Source organism: Anolis carolinensis, unplaced genomic scaffold (assembly GCF_035594765.1).
Source record: "Anolis carolinensis isolate JA03-04 unplaced genomic scaffold, rAnoCar3.1.pri scaffold_12, whole genome shotgun sequence".
NCBI lineage: Eukaryota > Metazoa > Chordata > Lepidosauria > Squamata > Dactyloidae > Anolis > Anolis carolinensis.
Window position 1 is genome coordinate 22,293,789 of NW_026943823.1, and position 22,182 is coordinate 22,315,970.

Here is a 22,182-nt window from a genome sequence, read left to right on the forward strand (position 1 = left end):
AACGTAAGGCTTGCGTTGACTTCCTTACTTAAAGGAACCATAGTCTTTGATTAATGTAAACAGTTCATCAAGTCTGCAAATGTTGACAGATGTAAACAGATGTAAAAAATGTCTCTTATCACTGTCAGTTCTTATCATAGTTTACTAGGCAGGTCAACTGTTTCAGTTCTCATTAGCAACCTTTAATTACAGTTCAGCAAGCAGGCAGTTAGTCATTGCAGGCCTTAATCTTCAGATTTAGCTCTCATTCATTCATTCCTTTCATACAGTTCCATTCAAACCCATATCAAATCCACATTTATCAAATCTGCACATTGGATCTGTTCTTATAATGGGATGGAGGGATGGTGGGACTGCTGGATAAATAAAGGGCAAAATACACCATCCGACGTGTGGCCAGAATAGCCGACGCACCAACGTCTGCTGGCTAGGATGTCTTGAGGACTAGTCAACTCCAAAGCTGGACTAATATTATGGGCCGAGCAATGGCTGCAATGCAGAACATCTGTTTCGGCCTTAAGCAATAATAATGCCCACTTCACATAATCCTGGAATGGATTGTGAGCTATTTTTAAAAGAAGACATTGCAAATGCAGCCCGTCCCAACCGGCAGGTGCCACTGTCGAGTCAGCAAAAACTCTTTATTGATTAGTCAGTTTTGACCATATCAAAACACATGAAACATACAAAACGTACACATACACTGTCGAGTCAAACTCTGACCCAAACTATGCTTGGATCCCTTCATGTTTGTAATTTTTTTTTAACTTTAAAGAAGCGCCATGCCTTCTGACACAAGTTGGAAAACCCTTCGGTGCAGAAAACAATGACAAAGGACTCAATATTTTGGGTAGCAATGCATTTAATTGGTTTACCTCTGGACTGTTTTTCCTGATCTGCATTTTTTCTTATACTGTTCGTTATACCTTTAATAAGTAAGGGTTAAGGAAATGTCACCAGGACAAGTAGACTGGTTTTTCTTGCAATTTTGTCTTATGAGATTGCTGTAAATGAGAGGGAACTAAATGCCCTGAAGGCACTAAATTCTGTTCGGAAACTGAGCAGGGCAAGCACTGGTTAGGACTTGGATGGGAGACCACCAACAGAAAGAACAAAACTACCTCTGGGTGTTCCTTGCCTAAGAAAACCCTGTTAAATGTATTGTGTCACCATATGTTGGAGGCAACACATACACATAAATGAGAGGCCGGGCTGTGGCACAGGCTGGTTAGCAGCCAGCTGCAACAAATCACTCTGACCAAGAGGTCATGAGTTTGACGCCAGCCCGTGCCTGCGTTTGTCTCTGTCTCTGTTCTATGTTATATGGCATTGAATGTTTGCATTATATGTGTGCAATGTGATCTGAGAAATACGGAATATAAATACTGTAAATAAATAATAAATATAGGAATCCCATGCATCTACTGCACTGCTCAGGTCTTGAAAACTCGGGGCTGTGGCATCCTCATGGAGTCAATCTCTTTGTAATGGGGCCTTCCTCTTTTCCTACTGCTTTCTGCCTTGCCAAGTATTATTTATTTACAGTATTTATACCCTGCCCTTCTCGCCCCAAAGAGGAGCAGCTTACAATTGAATTACAAACATTCAATGCCGATTATACAATTAACAAGGACAGACAACACAAACAGAGGTAAAGGCCGTTTTTTCTCATTTTATTTCCGGCATCCAGGAGTCTGTGTGTTGTCGCTCCATCTTCCATGGCGAGGAATTTTCCTCTGATAGATGTCCTTAAGGGTGCCTTTATTACTCGCTAAAAGCGGTACTTATTTATCCACTCGCATTTCTGCGTTCAACCTGGGCAGGTGAGCTGGGGCTAACAGCGGGTGCTCACCCCGACCCGGGCTCGAACTGCTGAACTTTCGATCAGCAGGATTTTGTCAGAGCGCGCGGTTTGGATAAACACACATGCAGCGGAAGATCACTGGCACCAATAAAGAGGCTGAAGCCTGTTTGGCTATCTACAAAAGGTTTACTAACAAACGGAAAACTCTCAAGACGATATATACAGACAGAGTGCAGAGAGCAGAGAGTAGAGGGCAGAGAGGAGAACAGATAACACAGGGAGCTATTTATAACCACCTCTGCTGTCTGATGCAATACGCAGTTAACTCTTTACACACTCGCATAGTGGACAGCAGACAGTGCATGATGCAATCTCCAGCTCACATTGCAACACTATAACTCAATTACATTTAAACAACTATATACAATCATCCACACTTCAACAGATTTTTCTGCAGCACAACGGTTTAGTCTGCTAAGCCAAGCCCCTTATTGCCTTTTTCTAGTGGATCGTGTCTTCTCATGATATGGCCAAAGTATGACAAAGTATTGAATGTAGCCTTCAAAGACTGCTGCTCAATTCCAGTGCCAAACTGATTCCCAGGACAAGAAAGAATTCGGGAAGAAGAACAGCAATGAAACATAGTCTTGCAAGGAGCTTAGAATGTTACTTTTTTTGGGGGAAAAATGTTGCCTGTGTTTATTATACATATACATACATAAACACATATATATTGTTGCGGATTACGTGTTACAATATAACCAAAATGGTTTGTTGCAGAATGTGTTGCATTGTTATTTCCCCTGTTACTTTGTGTTCTTGAAAAAAAGAAATGACAAAGGTGAATGGACTAGGGTGCAGCAAGAGCAAAATGTTCCCAAATCCTTGGCGATTATTATGCTCAGAGGGTTGGAAATCACAAACTTCTACAAGGCTGCTTTACTAGTTATTTGTTATGTATATAATTGAGATTGCTGACTATATTGGTATGCAGTTTTTCCCTTGACTCTACGTATGCAACAGAGAAGAGGCTGAAACAGAATGCTTCAACAACAGACTGTTTAAACTTTGAACCAATAAGCAAATGTGCCTGTATGCTGAATACATGAAGTTTTGGAAATAAATCAACTATGTTAACTTTTAACGAAGACTACTTATTTTTTGGTCTCTTGAGAGCATGATTTAAAAGCAGTATATTTCATGGGAGGTTAGATTTTTTTTTTTTTTTTTGGCCAACTGAAATAACATTTCTGGAGATCTGCTATATATTTTCTTCATTGGCATAATCTTTGTTCCTAACTGTTCTGAGAGAAAACCAGGGATATCAGTCTAACAATGGAGAAACCTAAGTTGTCTTGCAAGAATACTCGTGGATATTTACCACGAAGGAGAAGATGGACTCCATCGTGTTTTAAACTCTTCTCAGGAAGATCATACTTTATAAAAAGATTATAATTATTCCAAATAGCGCGAATGCCAATCGATCTCCCTAGCCACATTCCGTAAACATCTGAAAACCTGGCTATTTAAATGTGCATTTGATTAAATTGGAACCCCCGGTGGCGCAGTGTGTTGAAGCGCTGAGCTGCTGAACATATAAGCCTAGTTTTTCAGCCCTTTTTTTAAGACTGAAAAAGCCCCCCTCGGCTTATACTCGGGTGAGGATCCTGGTTGGCTTATATTTGGGTCAGCTTATACTCGAGAATATATGGTACATTTATTATTTTTCTCTATTATTGTTGCTACTATTACATTTATTTTGCTCTATTTTTTATTATTATTAATAATAAATTTATTATTTCACTCTGATCTTATTATTATTATTATTACAGTTGGGTCTCACTTATCCAACACTTGCTTATCCAACATTCTGGATTATCCAATGCATTTTTGTACTCAATGTTTTCAATAAATGATGATATTTTGGTGCTAAATTCGTAAATACAGTAATTACTACATAGCATTATTTTGTATTGAACTACTTTTTCTGTCAAATTTGTTGCATAACATGATGTTTTGGTGCTTAATTTGTAAAATCATAACCTAATTTGATGTTTAATAGGCTTTTCCTTAATCCCTCCTTATTATCCAACATATTTGCTCATCCAATGTTCTGCCGGCCTGTTTATGTTGGATAAGTCAGACTCTACTGTATTATTGCATTTATTATTTTACTCTATCTATTATTACTTGTATTATTTTCCTGTATTTATTATTATTATTATTATTATTATTACATGTATTATTTTACTCTATTGTTATTAAAAGGATACATAAGCACATTTATATTGAAGAAGATGAGAATAATGATTTGATCAGAGTTGGACAGTCTTATCTTGAATTTGAGCTTTATGTAAATACAGTAGAGTCTCACTTATCCAACATAAACGGGCCGGCAGAAGCTTGGATAATAAAGAGAGATTAAGGAAAAGCCTATTAAACATCACATTAGGTTATGATTTTACAAATTAAGCACCAAAACATCATGTTATACAACAAATTTGTCAGAAAAAGTAGTTCAATACGCAGTAATGTTATGTTGTAATTACTGTATTTATGAATTTAGCACCGAAATATCATGATGTATTGAAAACATTGAGTACAAAAATGTGTTGGATAATCCAGAACGTTGGATAAGCGAGTGTTGGATAAGTGAGACTCTACTGTATAACAATACAAAACAAAAGGCAAATTAAAAACAATTCAAACAGTATAAACAACAAGCAATAAACAATACGCTAAAACACAATAAAACTGGGCTGGGCCAGAATAATGGGTACAAGATTAAAAGTGCTGATCACCTTAATTAGCATTGAATAGCTTCATGTCCTGCCTTCCTGCCTGGGGGCATCCTTTGCTCAGAGTCGTTAGCTGCCTTTGGTTCCCATGTCTTTATTTACTGTTCTGGTTTTTGAGTTTTTCAATACTAGTGGCCAGATTTTGTTCCTTTCTGTTGAAGTTGTCCAACTGTCTCAACTATTTCAAAGCCAAGGAGGGCTTCACATATGAATCCAAAGGGAGCCCGGGGAGGGCGGTTCAGCCGGGGTCAGGCTGCATCTGGATGAACCCTAAGCGGCAGGCAAGGGGAAGGAGGGAGAGGCAACGCCGGGCTCTGATTGGTTGAAATCGGGCGCTCGTCACTCCCGCCAGCCAATGGGGACGCCGTGGAGCTGGCAACGTAGCCCCGCCCTGGCGCTCTCTCTATTTTCCCAGGGAGGCGAGGCGAGGCGAGGCGGGCGGGCGAGGCAGCGTCGTAAAGCGGGGACTGCGTCTGGGGGTGAGTTTTCCCTGCTGCGGGGGGGCTTTTGGGGTCCGCTTTCTCCCCCCAGACCCTTTCCAAGCCCCTCCCCCTCCCCGCGCCTTTGTCCGCCCCTCCCCGCCCCGCCTTCCTTCCTTGGGCCTAAGTGCCGCGGATCGTGGGAACGCCTCGCTTTTGTCCCTCCAAAGCTGCTCCTCTCTCAACCCCCCCCCCCCCCCGCCTTCAGCCCTTCCCTGGCTTTGGCTGACACGCGTGTCGTGGCTCGTGCGAAGGCCTTATTGCAAGGAACACAGCACCCTTGGCCTCCTTTTCTCTCACCTTCCAGGGATTTATAGTTTGGGGAAGGGGCCGAAGGCCTTGCAGAACTACAACTCCCAGGATTGCCATACTCCCCCTTCCAGGGATTTATAGTCAAAGCCATTGCAGAACTACAACTTCCTGGGATTTATAGTTTGGGGAAGGAGCTGAAGGCCTTGCTAAACTACAACTTCCAGGATTCCCATACTCCTCCTTCCAGGGATTTATAGTCAAAGCCATTGCAGAACTACAACTTCCTGGGATTTATAGTTTGGGGAAGGAGCTGAAGCCCCTGCAAAACTACAACTCCCAGGATTCCCATACTCCTCCTTCCAGGGATTTATAGTTTGGGGAAGGAGCTGAAGCCCTTGCAGAGCTACAACTCCCAGGATTCCCATACTCCCCCTTCCAGGGATTTATAGTCAAAGCCATTGCAGAACTACAACTTCCTGGGATTTATAGTTTGGGGAAGGAGCTGAAGCCCTTGCAGAACTACAACTCCCAGGATTCCCATACTCCCCCTTCCAGGGATTTATATTCAAAGTCATTGCAAAACTACAACTCCCAGGATTCCCGTACTCCCCCTTCCAGGGATTTATAGTTTGGGGAAGGAGCTGAAGGCCTTGCTAAACTACAACTCCCTGGATTCCCATACTCCTCCTTCCAGGGATTTATAGTTTGGGGAAGGAGCTGAAGCCCTTGCTAAACTACAACTCCAAGGATTCCCATACTCCTCCTTCCAGGGATTTATAGTCAAAGCCATTGCAGAACTACAACTTCCTGGGATTTATAGTTTGGGGAAGGGGCCGAAGCCCTTGCAAAACTACAACTCCCAGGATTGCCATACTCCCCCTTCCAGGGATTTATAGTCAAAGCCATTGCAAAACTACAACTCCCAGGATTCCCATACTCCTCCTTCCAAGGATTTATAGTTTGGGGAAGGGGATGAAGCCCTTGCTCAACTACAACTCCCTGGATTCCCATACTCCCCCTTCCAGGGATTTATACTTAAAGCCATTGCTCAACTACAACTCCCTGGATTCCCGTACTCCCCCTTCCAGGGATTTATAGTTTGGGGAAGGAGCTGAAGGCCTTGCTAAACTACAACTCCCAGGATTCCCATACTTCCTCTCCCAGGGATTTATACTTAAAGCCATTGCTAAACTACAAGTCCCTGGATTCCCATACTCTCCCTTCCAGGGATTTATACTTAAAGCCATTGCTAAACTACATCTCCCAGGATTCCCGTACCCCCCCTACCAGGGATTTATAGTTTGGGGAAGGAGCTGAAGGCCTTGCTAAACTACAACTCCCAGGATTCCCATACTTCCTCTCCCAGGGATTTATACTTAAAGCCATTGCTAAACTACAACTCCCAGGATTCCCATACTCCCCCTTCCAGGGATTTATAGTCAAAGCCATTGCAGAACTACAACTTCCTGGGATTTATAGTTTGGGGAAGGAGCTGAAGGCCTTGCTAAACTACAACTCCCAGGATTCCCATACTCCTCCTTCCAAGGATTTATAGTTTGGGGAAGGAGCTGAAGCCCTTGCAGAGCTACAACTCCCAGGATTCCCATACTCCCCCTTCCAGGGATTTATACTTAAAGCCATTGCTAAACTACAAGTCCCTGGATTCCCATACTCCCCCTTCCAGGGATTTATAGTTTGGGGAAGGAGTGAAGGCCTTGCTAAACTACAACTCCCAGGATTCCCATACTTCCTCTCCCAGGGATTTATACTTAAAGCCATTGCTAAACTACAACTCCCAGGATTCCCATACTCTCCCTTCCAGGGATTTATAGTTTGGGGAAGGGGCCGAAGCCCTTGCAAAACTACAACTCCCAGCATTCCCATACTCCCCCTTCCTGGGATTTATGGTTTGGGGAAGGAGCTGAAGGCCTTGCTAAACTACAACTCCCAGGATTCCCATACTTCCTCTTCCAGGGATTAGTAGTCAAAGCCATTGCAAAACTACATCTCCCAGGATTCCCATACTCCCCCTTCCTGGGATTTATGGTTTGGGGAAGGAGCTGAAGGCCTTGCTAAACTACAACTCCCAGGATTCCCATACTTCCTCTCCCAGGGATTTATACTTAAAGCCATTGCTAAACTACAACTCCCAGGATTCCCATACTTCCTCTCCCAGGGATTTATACTTAAAGCCATTGCTAAACTACAACTCCCAGGATTCCCATACTCTCCCTTCCAGGGATTTATAGTTTGGGGAAGGGGCCGAAGCCCTTGCAAAACTACAACTCCCAGGATTCCCATACTCCCCCTTCCTGGGATTTATGGTTTGGGGAAGGAGCTGAAGGCCTTGCTAAACTACAACTCCCAGGATTCCCATACTTCCTCTTCCAGGGATTTGTAGTCAAAGCCATTGCAAAACTACATCTCCCAGGATTCCCATACTCCCCCTTCCTGGGATTTATATTCAAAGCCCTTGCAGAACTACAACTCCCAGGATTCCCGTACTTTAATCCGGAGGGATGAGGCTCTGCTGATGACTTCAAGCCGATTTTCATGGAATCAAATGGGTGCGGCAGGATATCAGGCGGGTGGGTTGCATCTGCAATTGTCCCAGCCAATAGGGCTTCAGGGTGACCGTTTCGGATTTGTGGATTCGATCCCTGTGTCTTCCCTAGGACCGCTTCTACACTGTAGTATTAATGCAGTTTGACACCATGTCAAGTGCCACGGCTTAATGCCCCAAACGGGAACAAATACAGAATGTTAATAATAATAATAATCGTCATCATCATCATAAAAATAATAAAGAAGGTTGGGCCATTTAGCCCAACCCCTTTCTGCCTTTGTGCACCAAAAGCACAAGCAAAGCACACCTGACAGATGGCCACACAGCCTCAATGTTAATCATAATAATAATAATAACAACAACAACAATGCTACTACTACTACGACTAATAATAATAATAATAATAATAAGAGTTGGAAGAGACCCCTTGGGCCATTTAGTCCAACCCTCTTCTGCCTTTGTGCACCAAAAGCACACCTGACAGATGGCCACCCAGCCACAATGTTAATAATAATAATACCATTAATAATAACAATAATACAGTAGAGTCTCACTTATCCAACACTCGCTTATTCAACGTTCTGGATTATCCAACGCATTTTTGTAATCAATGTTTTCAATACATCGTGATATTTTGGTGCTAAATTCGTAAATACAGTAATCACTACGTAGTTTTACTGCCTATTGAACTACTTTTTCTGTCAAATGTGTTGTATAACATGATGTTTTGGTGCTTAATTTGTAAAATCATAACCTCATTTGTTGTTTAATAGGCTTTTCCTTAATTCCTTATTATCTAACATATTCGCTTATCCAACATTCTGCCGGCCCGTTTATGTTGGATAAGTGAGACTCTACTGTAATAATAATAATAATTGGGTGCCGTGCCAAAAGATCTCAGCTGGCATTTGGAAACAATAGGCATTGACAAAATCACGATCTGCCAACTGCAAAAGGCCACCCTGCTGGGATCTGCACGCATCATATGAAAATACATCACACAGTCCTAGACACTTGGGAAGTGTTCAACTTGTGATTTTGTGATACGAAATCCAGCATATCTATCTTGCTTGTTGTGTCATACAATAATTAATAATAATAATAATAATAATAATAATAATAATAATAATAATAATAATAATGATGATGAAAATACATCACACAGTCCTAGACACTTGGGAAGTGTTTGACTTGTGATTTTGTGATATGAAATCCAGCATATCTATCTTGCTTGTTGTGTCATACAATAATTAATAATAATAATGAAAATGAAAATACATCACACAGTCCTAGACACTTGGGAAGTGTTTGACTTGTGATTTTGTGATACGAAATCTAGCATATCTATCTTGCTTGTTGTGTCATACAATAATTATTATTATTAATAATAATAATAATGAAAATACATCACACAGTCCAATAATTAATAATAATAATGAAAATGAAAATACATCACACAGTCCTAGACACTTGGGAAGTGTTTGACTTGTGATTTTGTGATACGAAATCCAGCATATCTATCTTGCTTGTTGTGTCATACAATAATTAATAATAATAATAATAATAATAATAATAATAATAATGAAAATACATCACACAGTCCTAGACACTTGGGAAGTGTTTGACTTGTGATTTTGTGATATGAAATCCAGCATATCTATCTTGCTTGTTGTGTCATACAATAATTAATAATAATAATGAAAATGAAAATACATCACACAGTCCTAGACACTTGGGAAGTGTTTGACTTGTGATTTTGTGATACGAAATCCAGCATATCTATCTTGCTTGTTGTGTCATACAATAATTATTATTATTAATAATAATAATAATGAAAATACATCACACAGTCCTAGACACTTGGGAAGTGTTCGACTTGTGATTTTGTGATACGAAATCCAGCATATCTATCTTGCTTGTTGTGTCATACAATAATTATTATTAATAATAATAATAATGATGAAAATACATCACACAGTCCTAGACACTTGGGAAGTGTTTGACTTGTGATTTTGTGATACGAAATCCAGCATATCTATCTTGCTTGTTGTGTCATACAATAATTATTATTAATAATAATAATAATAATGAAAATACATCACACAGTCCTAGACACTTGGGAAGTGTTCGACTTGTGATTTTGTGATACGAAATCCAGCATATCTATCTTGCTTGTTGTGTCATACAATAATTATTAATAATAATAATAATAATAATAATAATGAAAATACATCACACAGTCCTAGACACTTGGGAAGTGTTCGACTTGGGATTTTGTGATACGAAATCCAGCATATCTATCTTGTTTGCTGTGTCATACAATGTTGTTGTGTCAATAATAATAATAGGAGAGAAGGCTTTGTCAGACTACAGCTTCCAGGATTCTATTGAGTAAATGCAGGGTCAAATTGCTTGTTGTAGATGCACCTTCAGTCGGTTGTTGCTGGTTTCCAATTCTCCTCTTTTTTTAAATTTCAGGACAGCGACTATGGTTTTGTGGAGACACCTTGCAGAAGATGTGGCTGCAGGAATATTCTGTTCCCATTGAAATATTCACGCTGGGATGGATGCTGCCGAAAGTGCCCGCTTGGAGCCGAAATCGGGAGCCGTCGAGGAGGCCGGCCAGGGTCCGCAAGAGGAGAACGGGGCGGCCGACGGCCTCTCGGACCCTTCCTTGGCCACGGCCGAGCCGAGTCGCCCGCAAGGCAAACTGAAGAAAACGGCCTTCAAGCTCTTTGGGGGCAAGAGGAGCATCTGCACCTTGCCGAGCTTCTTTGGCGGGAAGAATAAAGGCCAAGGAAAGGCGGCTTCCAAAAAGGGTCTGAGTAAAAGCAAGACGCACGACGGCCTCAGCGACATCGGCTACGAAGACTCGGGGCCGCTCAAGGGGCTGCTCAACCGTGGGGACGGATTCCCTTCTCCGCAGCTGCCGTGCTCTCAAAGCGCACTCTTGGCAACGGAGGCCAACTTGAGGATCGGTTTTGTCCGCCCGTCAGCCTCTTTGTCCGGAAGTTCAGAGGGCTTCGAGAAGAAACCTTCTGGAGATAAATCCTTGTTCCTGCCCAGACCTAAGAAGGGGCTGAAGGGCTTCTTCAACAGCATCCGGCGCCACCGGAAGAACAAAGCCACCGAGCCGGAGAAGACCGAGCTGCAAGAATGGCGGGCTATAGATTCCCGAGCCAAAGTAGAAGAACAGAAGAGTGCCAAGACCCACCAGTCCTTGGACAAGGAAGACTCCAAAAGGGCTTCTCCTCGTTCCGAATGGAAGAGTGATGCTTCTCCAGATGCCAATGAGTCAAAGGAGAAGGAACAACCCACCCAAAGTGAAACCATATCTGTGGGAGATGCGGTGAGTGGAGGAGACGCGGATTTGGACACAGACGGTGTCTTCTGTGTCTCCTCGACGTACGGTGACCTTCCCGATGCTCTTGAGGCGGAGTATCCGGAACGCAGCCCCCCGCGTGTGCCCTCCGGAGAGCAGCTCAGCCTGATGTTTGGCGACGTGACCTCCCTGAAGAGCTTTGATTCTTTCACCGGCTGCGGGGATATCATCGCCGAGCCGGATATCGACAGCAACGCGGGGAGCTGTGCCTCGGCCGAGCGGAGTCGGGATGCCGGCAAAAGGGGATCCTGTCTGGTGACTTACCAGGGCGGCGGGGAGGAGATGGCCCTGCCGGACGAGATCGAGGAGTATCTCCAGCAAGTCTGGGAAGGAGCCGTCAAAGCCGGAGAGGCCTATGAAACGCACCTGGAAGAATGTGAGCTCCAAGGAGCGAATGGGGCCAAGCAGGACACTCGCCTCTATGTGGAAGGTGTGCACCTCGTATTTTTTTAAATAGATTTTTAATAAGTTTTCTCGGGTGTAGTAAAGGTAAAAGTTTTCCCTGACATTAAGTCCAGTTGTGACCGATTCTGGGGGTTGGTGCTCATCTCCATTTCTAAGCCGAAGAGCCGGCGTTGTCCATAGACACCTCCAAGGTCATGTGGCCACTGGCATGACTGCATGGTTCAAATCCCAGGAGCGGCTTGAGCTCCCGCTGTTAGCCCCAGCTCCTGCCAACCTAGCAGTTCTAAAACATGCAAAATGTGAGTAGATCAATAGGTACCGCTCCGGCGGGAAGGTAACGGCACTCCATGGAGTCATGCTGGCCACATGACCTTGGAGGTGTCTACAGACAACGCCGGCTCTTTGGCTTAGAAATGGAGATGAGCACCAACCCTCAGAGTCAGACATGACTGGACTTAACGCCAGGGGAAACCTTTACCTTTTTATGATAAGAGGGTTGTTTGCTGTTTTGAATTAGTGCTTCATCTCTTACTCTTTTCTTGACAAGGTGTGGACCTCTTGACACCGCACAGCGACCAGCAAGAGTCTGCTCCCAATAGCGACGAAGGTTACTATGACTCCACTACTCCAGGTCCTGAGGACGAAGCCGGAGAAGGTCTGGAGGAAGTCAAGAAAGACCGCCTTCCACGGGACAGCTACAGCGGAGACGCCTTGTACGAGTTCTACGAACCCGACGACACTCTCCTGAGCCCTTCTCATGGAGGGGAGCCTTGGTTCGATCCCAAAGCGTCCCCTCCGGACATCGTCAGCCACTTCTTTGACTTCGGTCTCCCCGATCAGAAGGACTTGGTCCAGATGATGGGCCAGAAGAAGGAGGTGATGGAGACGGAGGAGGAGCGGATGGCTGCCATTCAAAAGCACCTTCTGTTCTGGGAGTTGCAGAGGGAGCCGGCCTTGAAACACCTTGAGGTGCTTCACAACGCTCCGTTTCCCAGGGAAAAGCAGCACGGCGAATGTAACACGAAGTCGGGTGGCCTGTTGGGGGGAAGCCAAAGTTGCCTGAGTTGCGAGGATGTCACGGGCGGAAAGGCGGAAGAGAGCCGGGATGGCAAAGACCTTCAAGAGATGCTGTGCCTGGAAAAACGGTACAGCCCCAACCGCCTCGTGCAGTTCATGGGAAGTGACTCCGCCTTGGATGCCGAAGTGGAACGTGTGGTGCTTGAGTCGCGTGGTTTGAGTGGCTTGGCCATGGAAAAACCAGTGGCGTACCCTTTCTTTCGGGACTCCCCGCCGAGCGGAGCAGGGACGGACCAAAGAGAAGCCCTCGAGCCAGACGGTGGCTGCGAGGTGGAGCAGGCGGTCAACTTCTCCCAGGCTTTGGTGGACTTCACCAGCAGCGGCACCCTCTTCTCCAGCCTGTCCGAAAGCCTGGGCAGCTCCGACTCCGGGTCGGCCTTCACCCAGAACCTCCCTGCCCTCCCCACCATGGTGACGTTCGACATCGTCGACGTGGAGCAAGACGGGGAAGGCGAATGCGAGCAGCACCTGGAGATGAGCACCGGCGAGGAGCTCGCTGCTTCTTTCGAGGCCTTTGACGATCGCTGCTTCGTGCCGAAGGAATCCTTTGCTGAATGTGACGAGCGAATGTTTTCCGGCTCTTTCCAAAGCTGCGGTTGGGGCATCGCCAGCCTTCCCCGCCGCCTCCGCCTCCAGGAGTTGTGTCCGCCGGTGCCGGAGCCGCTTTCGTCGTGCCGGAGAAGCCGGTCCCTCGACACTGATAGTTTGGAGTTTGAGGTGGCGAGTGTTCAGCTCTCCAAGAACGGCTTCAAGCCCTGCGAGATCTGGTCTCCGTGGAGCGGCTGCAGAAAGCGCTCTCCGTCTCCGGACAGTTTTCCGGCCGGGAAAGCCGTAGACGGCGGCGGGGCCCTTTCTTGGCCAGGACTACAGAATGTACCCGGAGGAGAGGCGTTTTCCTCGCAAGGGGCAAAACTGTGGGGCCGGGAGCTGAACGCACAGGCCTTGCGGAGTGTTTGGGGTGCGCTGGAAGAGCCTGGCCTGGGGCAGAGCTCCTCCAGAGATGGGGAAATGGGGTTTCCGCCGCCAAGACCAATGTCCAGGCCGTCCAACCTGCCCCTTCACTCCCAAAGACCGGGTGTGGGGGGCAATACGGCCAGGAAACTGGCTTGGGTTCTGCCTTTGGGAGAGGGACCCTCAAGCTTCGATTTCAATGCCGCCCCTTCCCCGGAGAAGCCGGCTTCTTACAGACCTATGGATGTCAATGCACAGAATGTCTCGGCTGCCCCACAACGCTGAGGCCCCCGTTGTAAGGGCAAGGTCTGAAATCAGATCTGCCGGATTTGGGGAAATTCCCCTGCTGGGTTTGGGAATGTCGTTGTGAATGTAACAAAAGAGCCAAATAACTTGGCGGGGCTCAAGTTGCAAGTTTGGCTATTTTGGGGAGGCTCAAGACTTGGCCATTTGGATGTGTTGACTTAAAATTTAGAGCAGAAAAGGGATAGATTCAATCCTTGTTGTGGTGCTTTTTTTTGACCATGGCCAAAGGAGCTCTGACATGGGCTGGTCCATGAGGTCACCAAGAATCAAAGGCAACTGAATGAATAAACACACATACAATTAAATGGAAGCTAGAGAAGGAGGAGGAAAAAAGTGGTTGCAGGTTATAGAAGAAGTGACAGTAGAACAGGAATTCACCATAAATAGATCCAATGCCTAAAGTAATATACAAGCATGTAATAGTGAGCTAACAGTCATCCCATCATATTCACTGGGGGTAGGATCTCCATGAAAGTGAAAAACTGCAAAAAGAGAATGATTTATTCCATCAAATTCTAGGAATTTTTAAGGTCTTCCAGCATGACTCCGAACATAGTCATTGGAGAACTTGGAGATTCTTAGATGATGATGATGATGATGATGATGATGGGATCTCCATGAAAGTAAAAAACCGCAAACAGAGAACAATTTATTTCACTAAATTCTAGGTATTTTAAGGTCTTCCAGCATGGCTCCGAACATGGTCATTGGAGAACTTGGAGATTCCTAGATGATGATGATGATGATGATGATAGGATCTCTATGAAAGTAAAAAAACCGCAAATAGAGAACAATTTATTTCACTACATTCTAGGAATTTTTAAGGTCTTCCAGGATGGCTCCGAACATGGTCGTTGGAGAACTTGGAGATTCCTAGATGATGATGATGATGATGATGATGATGATGATGATGGGATCTCCATGAAAGTGAAAAACCGCAAATAGAGAACAATTTGTTTCACTAAATTCTAGGAATTTTTAAGGTCTTCCAGGATGGCTCTGAACATGGTTGTTGGAGAACTTGGAGATTCTTAGATGATGATGATGATGATGATGGGATCTACATGAAAGTGAAAAACCGCAAATAGAGAACAATTTATTTCACTAAATTCTAGGAGTTTTTAAGGTCTTCCAGCATGGATCCGAACATGGTCGTTGGAGAACTTGGAGATTCCTAGATGATGATGATAATGATGATGATGATGATGATGATAGGATCTCTATGAAAGTGAAAAACCGCAAATAGAGAACAATTTATTTCACTAAATTCTAGGAGTTTTTAAGGTCTTCCAGCATGGCTCCCAACATGGTCATTGGAGAACTTGGAGATTCCTAGATGATGATGATGATGATGATGATGATGATGATGGGATCTCCATGAAAGTAAAAAACAGCAAATAGAGAACAATTTATTTCACTAAATTCTAGGAATTTTTAAGGTCTTCCAGCATGACTCAGAACATGGTCGTTGGAGAACTTGGAGATTCCTAGATGATGATGATGATGATGATGATGATGATGATGATGATGATGATGATGATGATGGGATCTCCATGAAAGTAAAAAACCGCAAATAGAGAACAATTCATTTCATCAAATTCTAGGAATGTTTAAGGTCTTCCAGCATGGCTCCAAACATGGTTGTTGGAGAACTTGGAGATTCTTAGATGATGATGATGAGGATAATAATAATAATAATAATAATAATAATAATAATAATAATAATAATAATACTTTTTCTTTCTTACCCACCTCCTACAAATCTAAGTCTTCTTGCATGAATTGAGCCAGCTGTCCAAAAAAATTGCAAATCAAATTCCATGCAAAAGTCAAAGCAAAGGGTGATGAAACCCTTTTCAAATGGAGGGCCAAACTCTTATTTCTGGAGATGGTTTTGGGAGATGTGGCCAAGAAACACCAGCATTTTGGAGTAGAAAACGTGCACTGCCAGTCACCAAACCATTGGGGAATTGTTGAAACCTTTGAGGCGGAAAGCTTATCCGGGAAATTATCGGGGAAATTGCAAAAAGGGTGGCAAAAAAGTGTGCCAGGTGGGGACCCTATATGGCCCACGTTTGATTGTTTTATCCTTATTTATTGCTGTATCTGGAGGTCTTGGGGATTTTCTACAAGACCGCCAACACAAACTGATGTAAAGCAATGTAAAAATGACTTTTAAAAGCCCAAAACAATATAGTGAGTCAAAAATGACTTGAGTTAAAATAGTTTGAAGCTATTTAAAATGCCTACATACTCACCGCATCCTTTGAGAAGAGACTTATTGGAGTCAAATGGACCCTTTTTCTTATTTTGCATTGCACTTGTCCACGAAACCACGACTTTTCCATGCTCGCACTGCCACGGATTCATACTTTGGGGCAAAGGGTGGGTGGGAAAGAAGGGGTTTTGTGGGGATGGGGTGTCTAGTGGGGTTTATAGGATGATTGTGTTTTTTTTTTTTCCTTTCCTTTTGAACATATCGCCAAAGACATCTCGTGAAATGTGTCGTCCATGACGGGTGTAGCTCTTGCCGAATTCGGGGCGAATTGGGGGTCATGTGTATGTATGTATGTAAAAAGAAGGAGGAAGAGAGTTATCACCTCGCAAGAATGTTCATCCGCAAACATGTGTCTGGTCGCATTTTGGTTGTACACAGTTGATGGGAAATATTGTTACTATTGTTATTTTGTAAAAGGAAACTTTTATAATACATTGATGCATACAAACTCGGAAAAGTCACCTGTTTTCTGATTCATGCGCCTCTTTCTAAGACAGTGTTGCCGAACCATGAAATACTAACCGGTGCAAATGGGAAAGAGATGACTTACTCTCTAGGTATGTGTTTTTAATACTCATGATCAGGGGTCCTCAAACTTTTAAAGCCGAGGGCCGGTCCACAATCCTTCAGACTGTTGAGGGGCCGAATTATCATTTGAAAAAAAAAAACCCGAACTAATTCCTATGCACACTGCACATGTCTTATTTGTAGTGCAAAACAACAATAACAATTAAAGAACAATACAATATTTAAAAATGAATTTTTTTTTGACCAACATAAACCTATCAGGATTTCAATGGAAAGTGTGGGCCTGCTACTGGCCAATGAAATAGTCAAGTTAATTAGGATTGTTGTTGTTGTTGTGTGTCTTCAAGTCATTTCAGACTTTGGGTGAGCCTAAGTCTAAAATTAGTTATTTATTTACTGCATTTATTTACTACATTTATTTACTACATTTATATCCCACCCTTCTCACCCCGAAGGGAACTCAGAGCAGCTGTATGTACATACAATATATTATATTATTAGCATATCACAATATTAGCATTATATATTACTATATTGAACTATACCACTATACTGTAATATTATATGTAATATATAACATATAATTAATAATATTATATGGTATTATTATTAGTATTATATTGTATAACATAATATTTTTAACAATATTATATGTATATACAATATATTATATTATAATATAATATTAAAAATATTATATTATAAAACTGAGGGTGGGGGCCAGGTAAATGACCTTGGAGGGCCGCATCTGGCCCCCGGGCCTTAGTTTGGGGACCCCTGCTCATGATGTTAGTTTTAGGCCCAGATCTTTTAAAAACAGCTCTTTTGGACTAGCGGTCTTGTTATACATGAGACAACAGTGTGATGAGGCAGCAAAAAAGGCCAATGTGATTCTAGTTACAATATTTATTTATTCCCCGCTTTTTCTCCCCAAAGGGGAGTCAAAGCAACTTCACATAAAAGCATTAATATACAATTTTAAATACAGTAGAGTCTCACTTATCCAAGCCTCGCTTATCCAAGCATCTGGATAATCCAGGCCATTTTTGTAGTCAATGTTTTCAATATATCGTGATATTTTGGTGCTAAATTCGTAAATACAGTAATTACTACATAACATTACTGTGTATTGAACTACTTTTTCTGTCAAATTTGTTGTATTACATGATGTTTTGGTGCTTAATTTGTAAAATCATAACCTAATTTGATGTTTAATAGGCTTTTCCTTAATCCCTCCTTATTATCCAAGATATTCGCTTATCCAAGCTTCTGCCGGCCCGTTTATGTTGGATAAATGAGACTCTACTATATGTGTTTTTAATACTCATGATGTTAGTTTAGAGCTTTTAAAAACAGCCTTTTTGGAATAGGGGTGTCTTGTTATACATGAGGCAACAGTGTGATGAGGCAGCAAAAAAGGCCAGTGTGATTCTAGTTAAAATATTTATTTATTCCCCACTTTTTCTCCCCAAAGGGGAGTCAAAGCAACTTCACCTAAAAGCATTAGTATACAATTTTAAATATACAAATATGCAACCATTAAAACACAAACAGCACTAAAAATCATACCGTATTTATTTATTTATTTGCTACATTTATATGCCGCCCTTCTCACCCCGAAGGGGACTCAGAGTGGCTTACAAATTAAATTTACATACAATATTATATTATTAGCATAGTACAATACTGGTAATAAAATACTATATTGTACTGTATCGAGATATTGTAATATTATTAGTAATATTACATGTAAAATATATAATACATACTTGAGTATAAGCTGACCTGAATATAAGCCGGGGCACCTAATTTTACCACAAAAACTGGGAAAACTCATTGACTCGAGTATAAGACGAGGGTCAAATTTAAAAATAAAAATAGATATTAATACAATGGCATTATTTGAGGCATCAGTAGGTTAAATGTTTTTGAATATTTATATAAAACCAATTTGAGATAATAATAAGACTTTAATAAGATAAGACTGTCCAACTCTGAATAACTATATACTCAAGTATAAGCCGACCTGAATAGAAGCCGGCCAGGACCCTCACTCAAGTATAAGCCGAGGGGAGCTTTTTCAGCCCTAAAAAAGGGCTGAAAAACTAGGCTTATACTCAAGTATATACAGTAATTAAAATCCATCAAATTTTTCGAAGTTAAAGTTAAAATAAATAGTTGCCTCAATCAGAGCATCAGACGCAGAAGGAAGGAAATTGCAGTGCCGCTCTGTTTTGCTTTGCTCAGATCTCAATTCCCGATGCTCCACGTTTGCAGGTTTAACTTTTGTGAATGTCTGGGTTACTGTGAGTTTTCCGGGCTGTATAGCAATATTCCAGAAGCACTCCTTCCTGATGTTTTGCCCACATCTATGTCAAGCATCCTCAGAGGTTGTGAGGTCTGTTGGAAACTAGGCAAGTGTCGTGTGTGTATATATCTGGAATGTCCAGGGTGGGAGAAAGAACTCTTGCGTGTGAATTAGCTTGATTAGCATTGAATGGGCTTGCAGCTTCAAAGCCTGGTTGCTTCCTGCCTGGGGGAATCCTTTGTTGGGAGGTGTTAGCTTTCCCCTGACAAAGGATTTCCCCCAGACAGGAAGCCGCCAGGTTTTGAAGCTGCAAGTCTATTCAATGCTAATCAAGCTAATTCACGCCTGCTTCCAACAGACAAAAGTTCTTTCTTCCACCCTGGACATTCCAGATATCTACATGACATTGTCTAGTTTCCAACAGACCTCACAACCTCTGAGGATGCTTGCCATAGATGTGGGCAAAACGTCAGGAAGGAGTGCTTCTGGGACATGGCCATACAGCCTCCCACCGGAGGCTCCAGCTGTACATATATGTATACATATAGCTGCAGTGTGTTAAAACGCTGAGCTGCTGAACTTGCAGACTGAAAGGTCGCAGGTTCGAATCCAGGGAGTAGAGTGAGCACCTGCTGTAAGCTCCAGCTCCTGCCAACCTAGCAGTTCGAAAACATGCGAATGTGAGTAGATCAATAGGGAAGGTAACAGCGCTCCATGCAGTCATGCCTATGGCCACATGACCTTGGAGGTGTCTATGGACAATGCCGGCTCTTCGGCTTAGAAATAGAGATGAAAGCGAAGGCAATGATGCAAGACATGATTTCAAGGAGCAAAAGATCTGTGACCAAAGGACCTCCGATTTGAAGCGTACCATTGCTTTATCTGCAAAGAGGATTGCGGAGATGGCACTATTTTTGTTGGCACCGGATGGATTTATTGTCCGAAGGGAGGACACCAGCTGTGCCGGCTCCTGTAATTCAGATCAGCCGGACGCGAGATTGGCCTCCCATCTGTTTCCCATCGGATTCCTGCTGCCGCTGTCCCAAAAGCCGGCCTTGTAATCAACTAAAAGGACAACTTTAATGCCACACATTTGCCTTGCCAGCACAAGCCGTCTCCTATCTTGCAAAAGATGGGGAATATGTGAATATAGGAAGAAACCGACAATTTGCAAAAGTAACCTTTCCCCCTATTACAGATTGATGATAAATGGAAGCTCTTACGTGTGCCCACGATCCAGAAAAACAACGTGCCACTCAGGTTAGCAGAACAAAAACACGGGGACTTTACTAATTCCAAGAAATCAAGAAAAATAGTAGAGTCTCGCTTATCCAACCTTCACTCATCCAATGTTCTGCATTTTAGTAAATGTTTTGGTAGTCAATGTTTTCAATATTTATTATTAATTTACAGTATTTATATTCCGCCCTTCTCACCCCGAAGGGGAATCAGGGCAGATCACCTTATATACAGTAGAGTCTCACTTATCCAACATAAACGGGCCGGCAGGACGTTGGATAAGCGAATATGTTGGATAATAAGGAAGCATTAAGGAAAAGCCTATTAAACATCAAATTAGTTTATGATTTTGCAAATTCAACACCAAAGCATCATGTTATACAACAAATTTGTCAGAAAAAGTAGTTCATTACACATTAATGCTATGTAGTAATTACTGTATTTACGAATTTAGCACCAAAATATCATGATATATTGAAAATATTGACTACAAAAATGTGTTGGATAATCCAGAACGTTGGATAAGTGAAACTCTACTGTACATATAGGGCAAACATTCAATGCCCATAGAACCGAAACAGAGACAGACACAGAGGCAATTTAACCTTCTCCTGAGGGGATGTTCGATTCTGGCCACAGCTGCTTCATCATCCACTGTAACAGCACTTCCTCATTCCAACGTCATAAATTAGTTAAATTTTAGTTAAATTTGTCTCCCCACTTTATAAGTGGTACCTTATTTCCTACTTGATAGATGCAACTATCTTTTAGGTTGCTAGGTCAGCAACGAGCAGGGGCTATATTTTTTTTAATTGTTGGGGTGCTCACCCCGCCATGGGCTGGCCTCGAACTCATAACCTCTTGGTCAGAGTGATTTGTTGCAGCAGGCTGCTATCCAGCCTGCGCCACAGCCCAGCATTTTGATGTTTTGGTGCTAAATTCATAAATCCAGAAATTACTACATAAATTTACCCCAAAAGGCTTTCCAGTTCAGATATTCCAACAAGAGAGTCAAATCCACGCACCCCTAAATCGGAATATTAGAATTGCCTCCCTGCAACATCAGTCACCATCAAACTGGGAGTCTTTAGTCTCTATTGAAGCCAAGCACAATAGAGAATTGAGTAAAGAATACTGGTTAACATACCAACAAATATTAAAAAAGAATAATAATGAATACACAATAAAAACTCATACAGAAATCCAACAAAATTACAAGCAAATTTTGTGGTATCAATACTATCAATTGCAAATAAATTTTAAGGAAGATGCCAAAAAGGGCTTCAGTCAAGACCAGGGAACATGGGAAATTATAATGAAAAAAGATAAAAAGTTAATATTATATCAACAACTGCTAAAATGGGCAACCGAAGAAGAATACATAAAAGAATGCATGATAAAATGGGTGAAAGACATATGTCATAGTTTGAATCTGGAATATTGGGGGGAAAATTTGGAAAGAAAAATTAAAATATACGGCCGCAACTGATATCGGAGAGAACTGGTATAAGATGCAATATAGGTGGTACTAAATGCCAGAAAAACTATCAAAATTTAATAAAAAGAAATCTAATATGTGCTGGAAATGTGGGGGAAAAATTGAGACATTTTTTTTCATCAATGGTGGTCCTGTGAAAAAATTAAAGAATTTTGGAAGACTGTTCACGAAATGACACAAGAAATTATAGGAATTAAATTTAAATCAGAACCAGAAATGTATTTATTAAGTTTTACGAATGCAAAATTTAAGAAAAACGAAGATAAAATATGTTTTTATTTAAGCACAGTGGGAAGATTAACTATTGCAAA

At 42.4% G+C, this 22,182-nt stretch overlaps 1 protein-coding gene across 1 annotated transcript; it reads left to right on the forward strand.

The window, feature by feature from the left end:
* Positions 1-4,989: 4,989 nt before the first annotated feature.
* Positions 4,990-16,755, forward strand: amer1 (APC membrane recruitment protein 1). Its single transcript, XM_062963745.1, has 3 exons — positions 4,990-5,081; positions 10,378-11,711; positions 12,234-16,755. Exons 2-3 carry the CDS (start codon positions 10,463-10,465, stop codon positions 13,997-13,999), a joined length of 3,015 nt encoding a protein of 1,004 aa, XP_062819815.1. The 5' UTR covers positions 4,990-5,081; positions 10,378-10,462; the 3' UTR covers positions 14,000-16,755.
* The last annotated feature ends 5,427 nt before the right edge of the window (positions 16,756-22,182 follow it).

What these genes read in the sequence shown, in the direction of transcription:
- amer1 (XM_062963745.1), top strand. Translation starts at nt 10,463, where the DNA reads ATGGATGCTGCCGAAAGTGCCCGCTTGGAGCCGAAATCGGGAGCCGTC. An exon ending in CACTCGCCTCTATGTGGAAG is followed by an intron (nt 11,712 to 12,233) that starts GTGTGCACCTCG and finishes TTTCTTGACAAG; the next exon opens with GTGTGGACCTCTTGACACCG.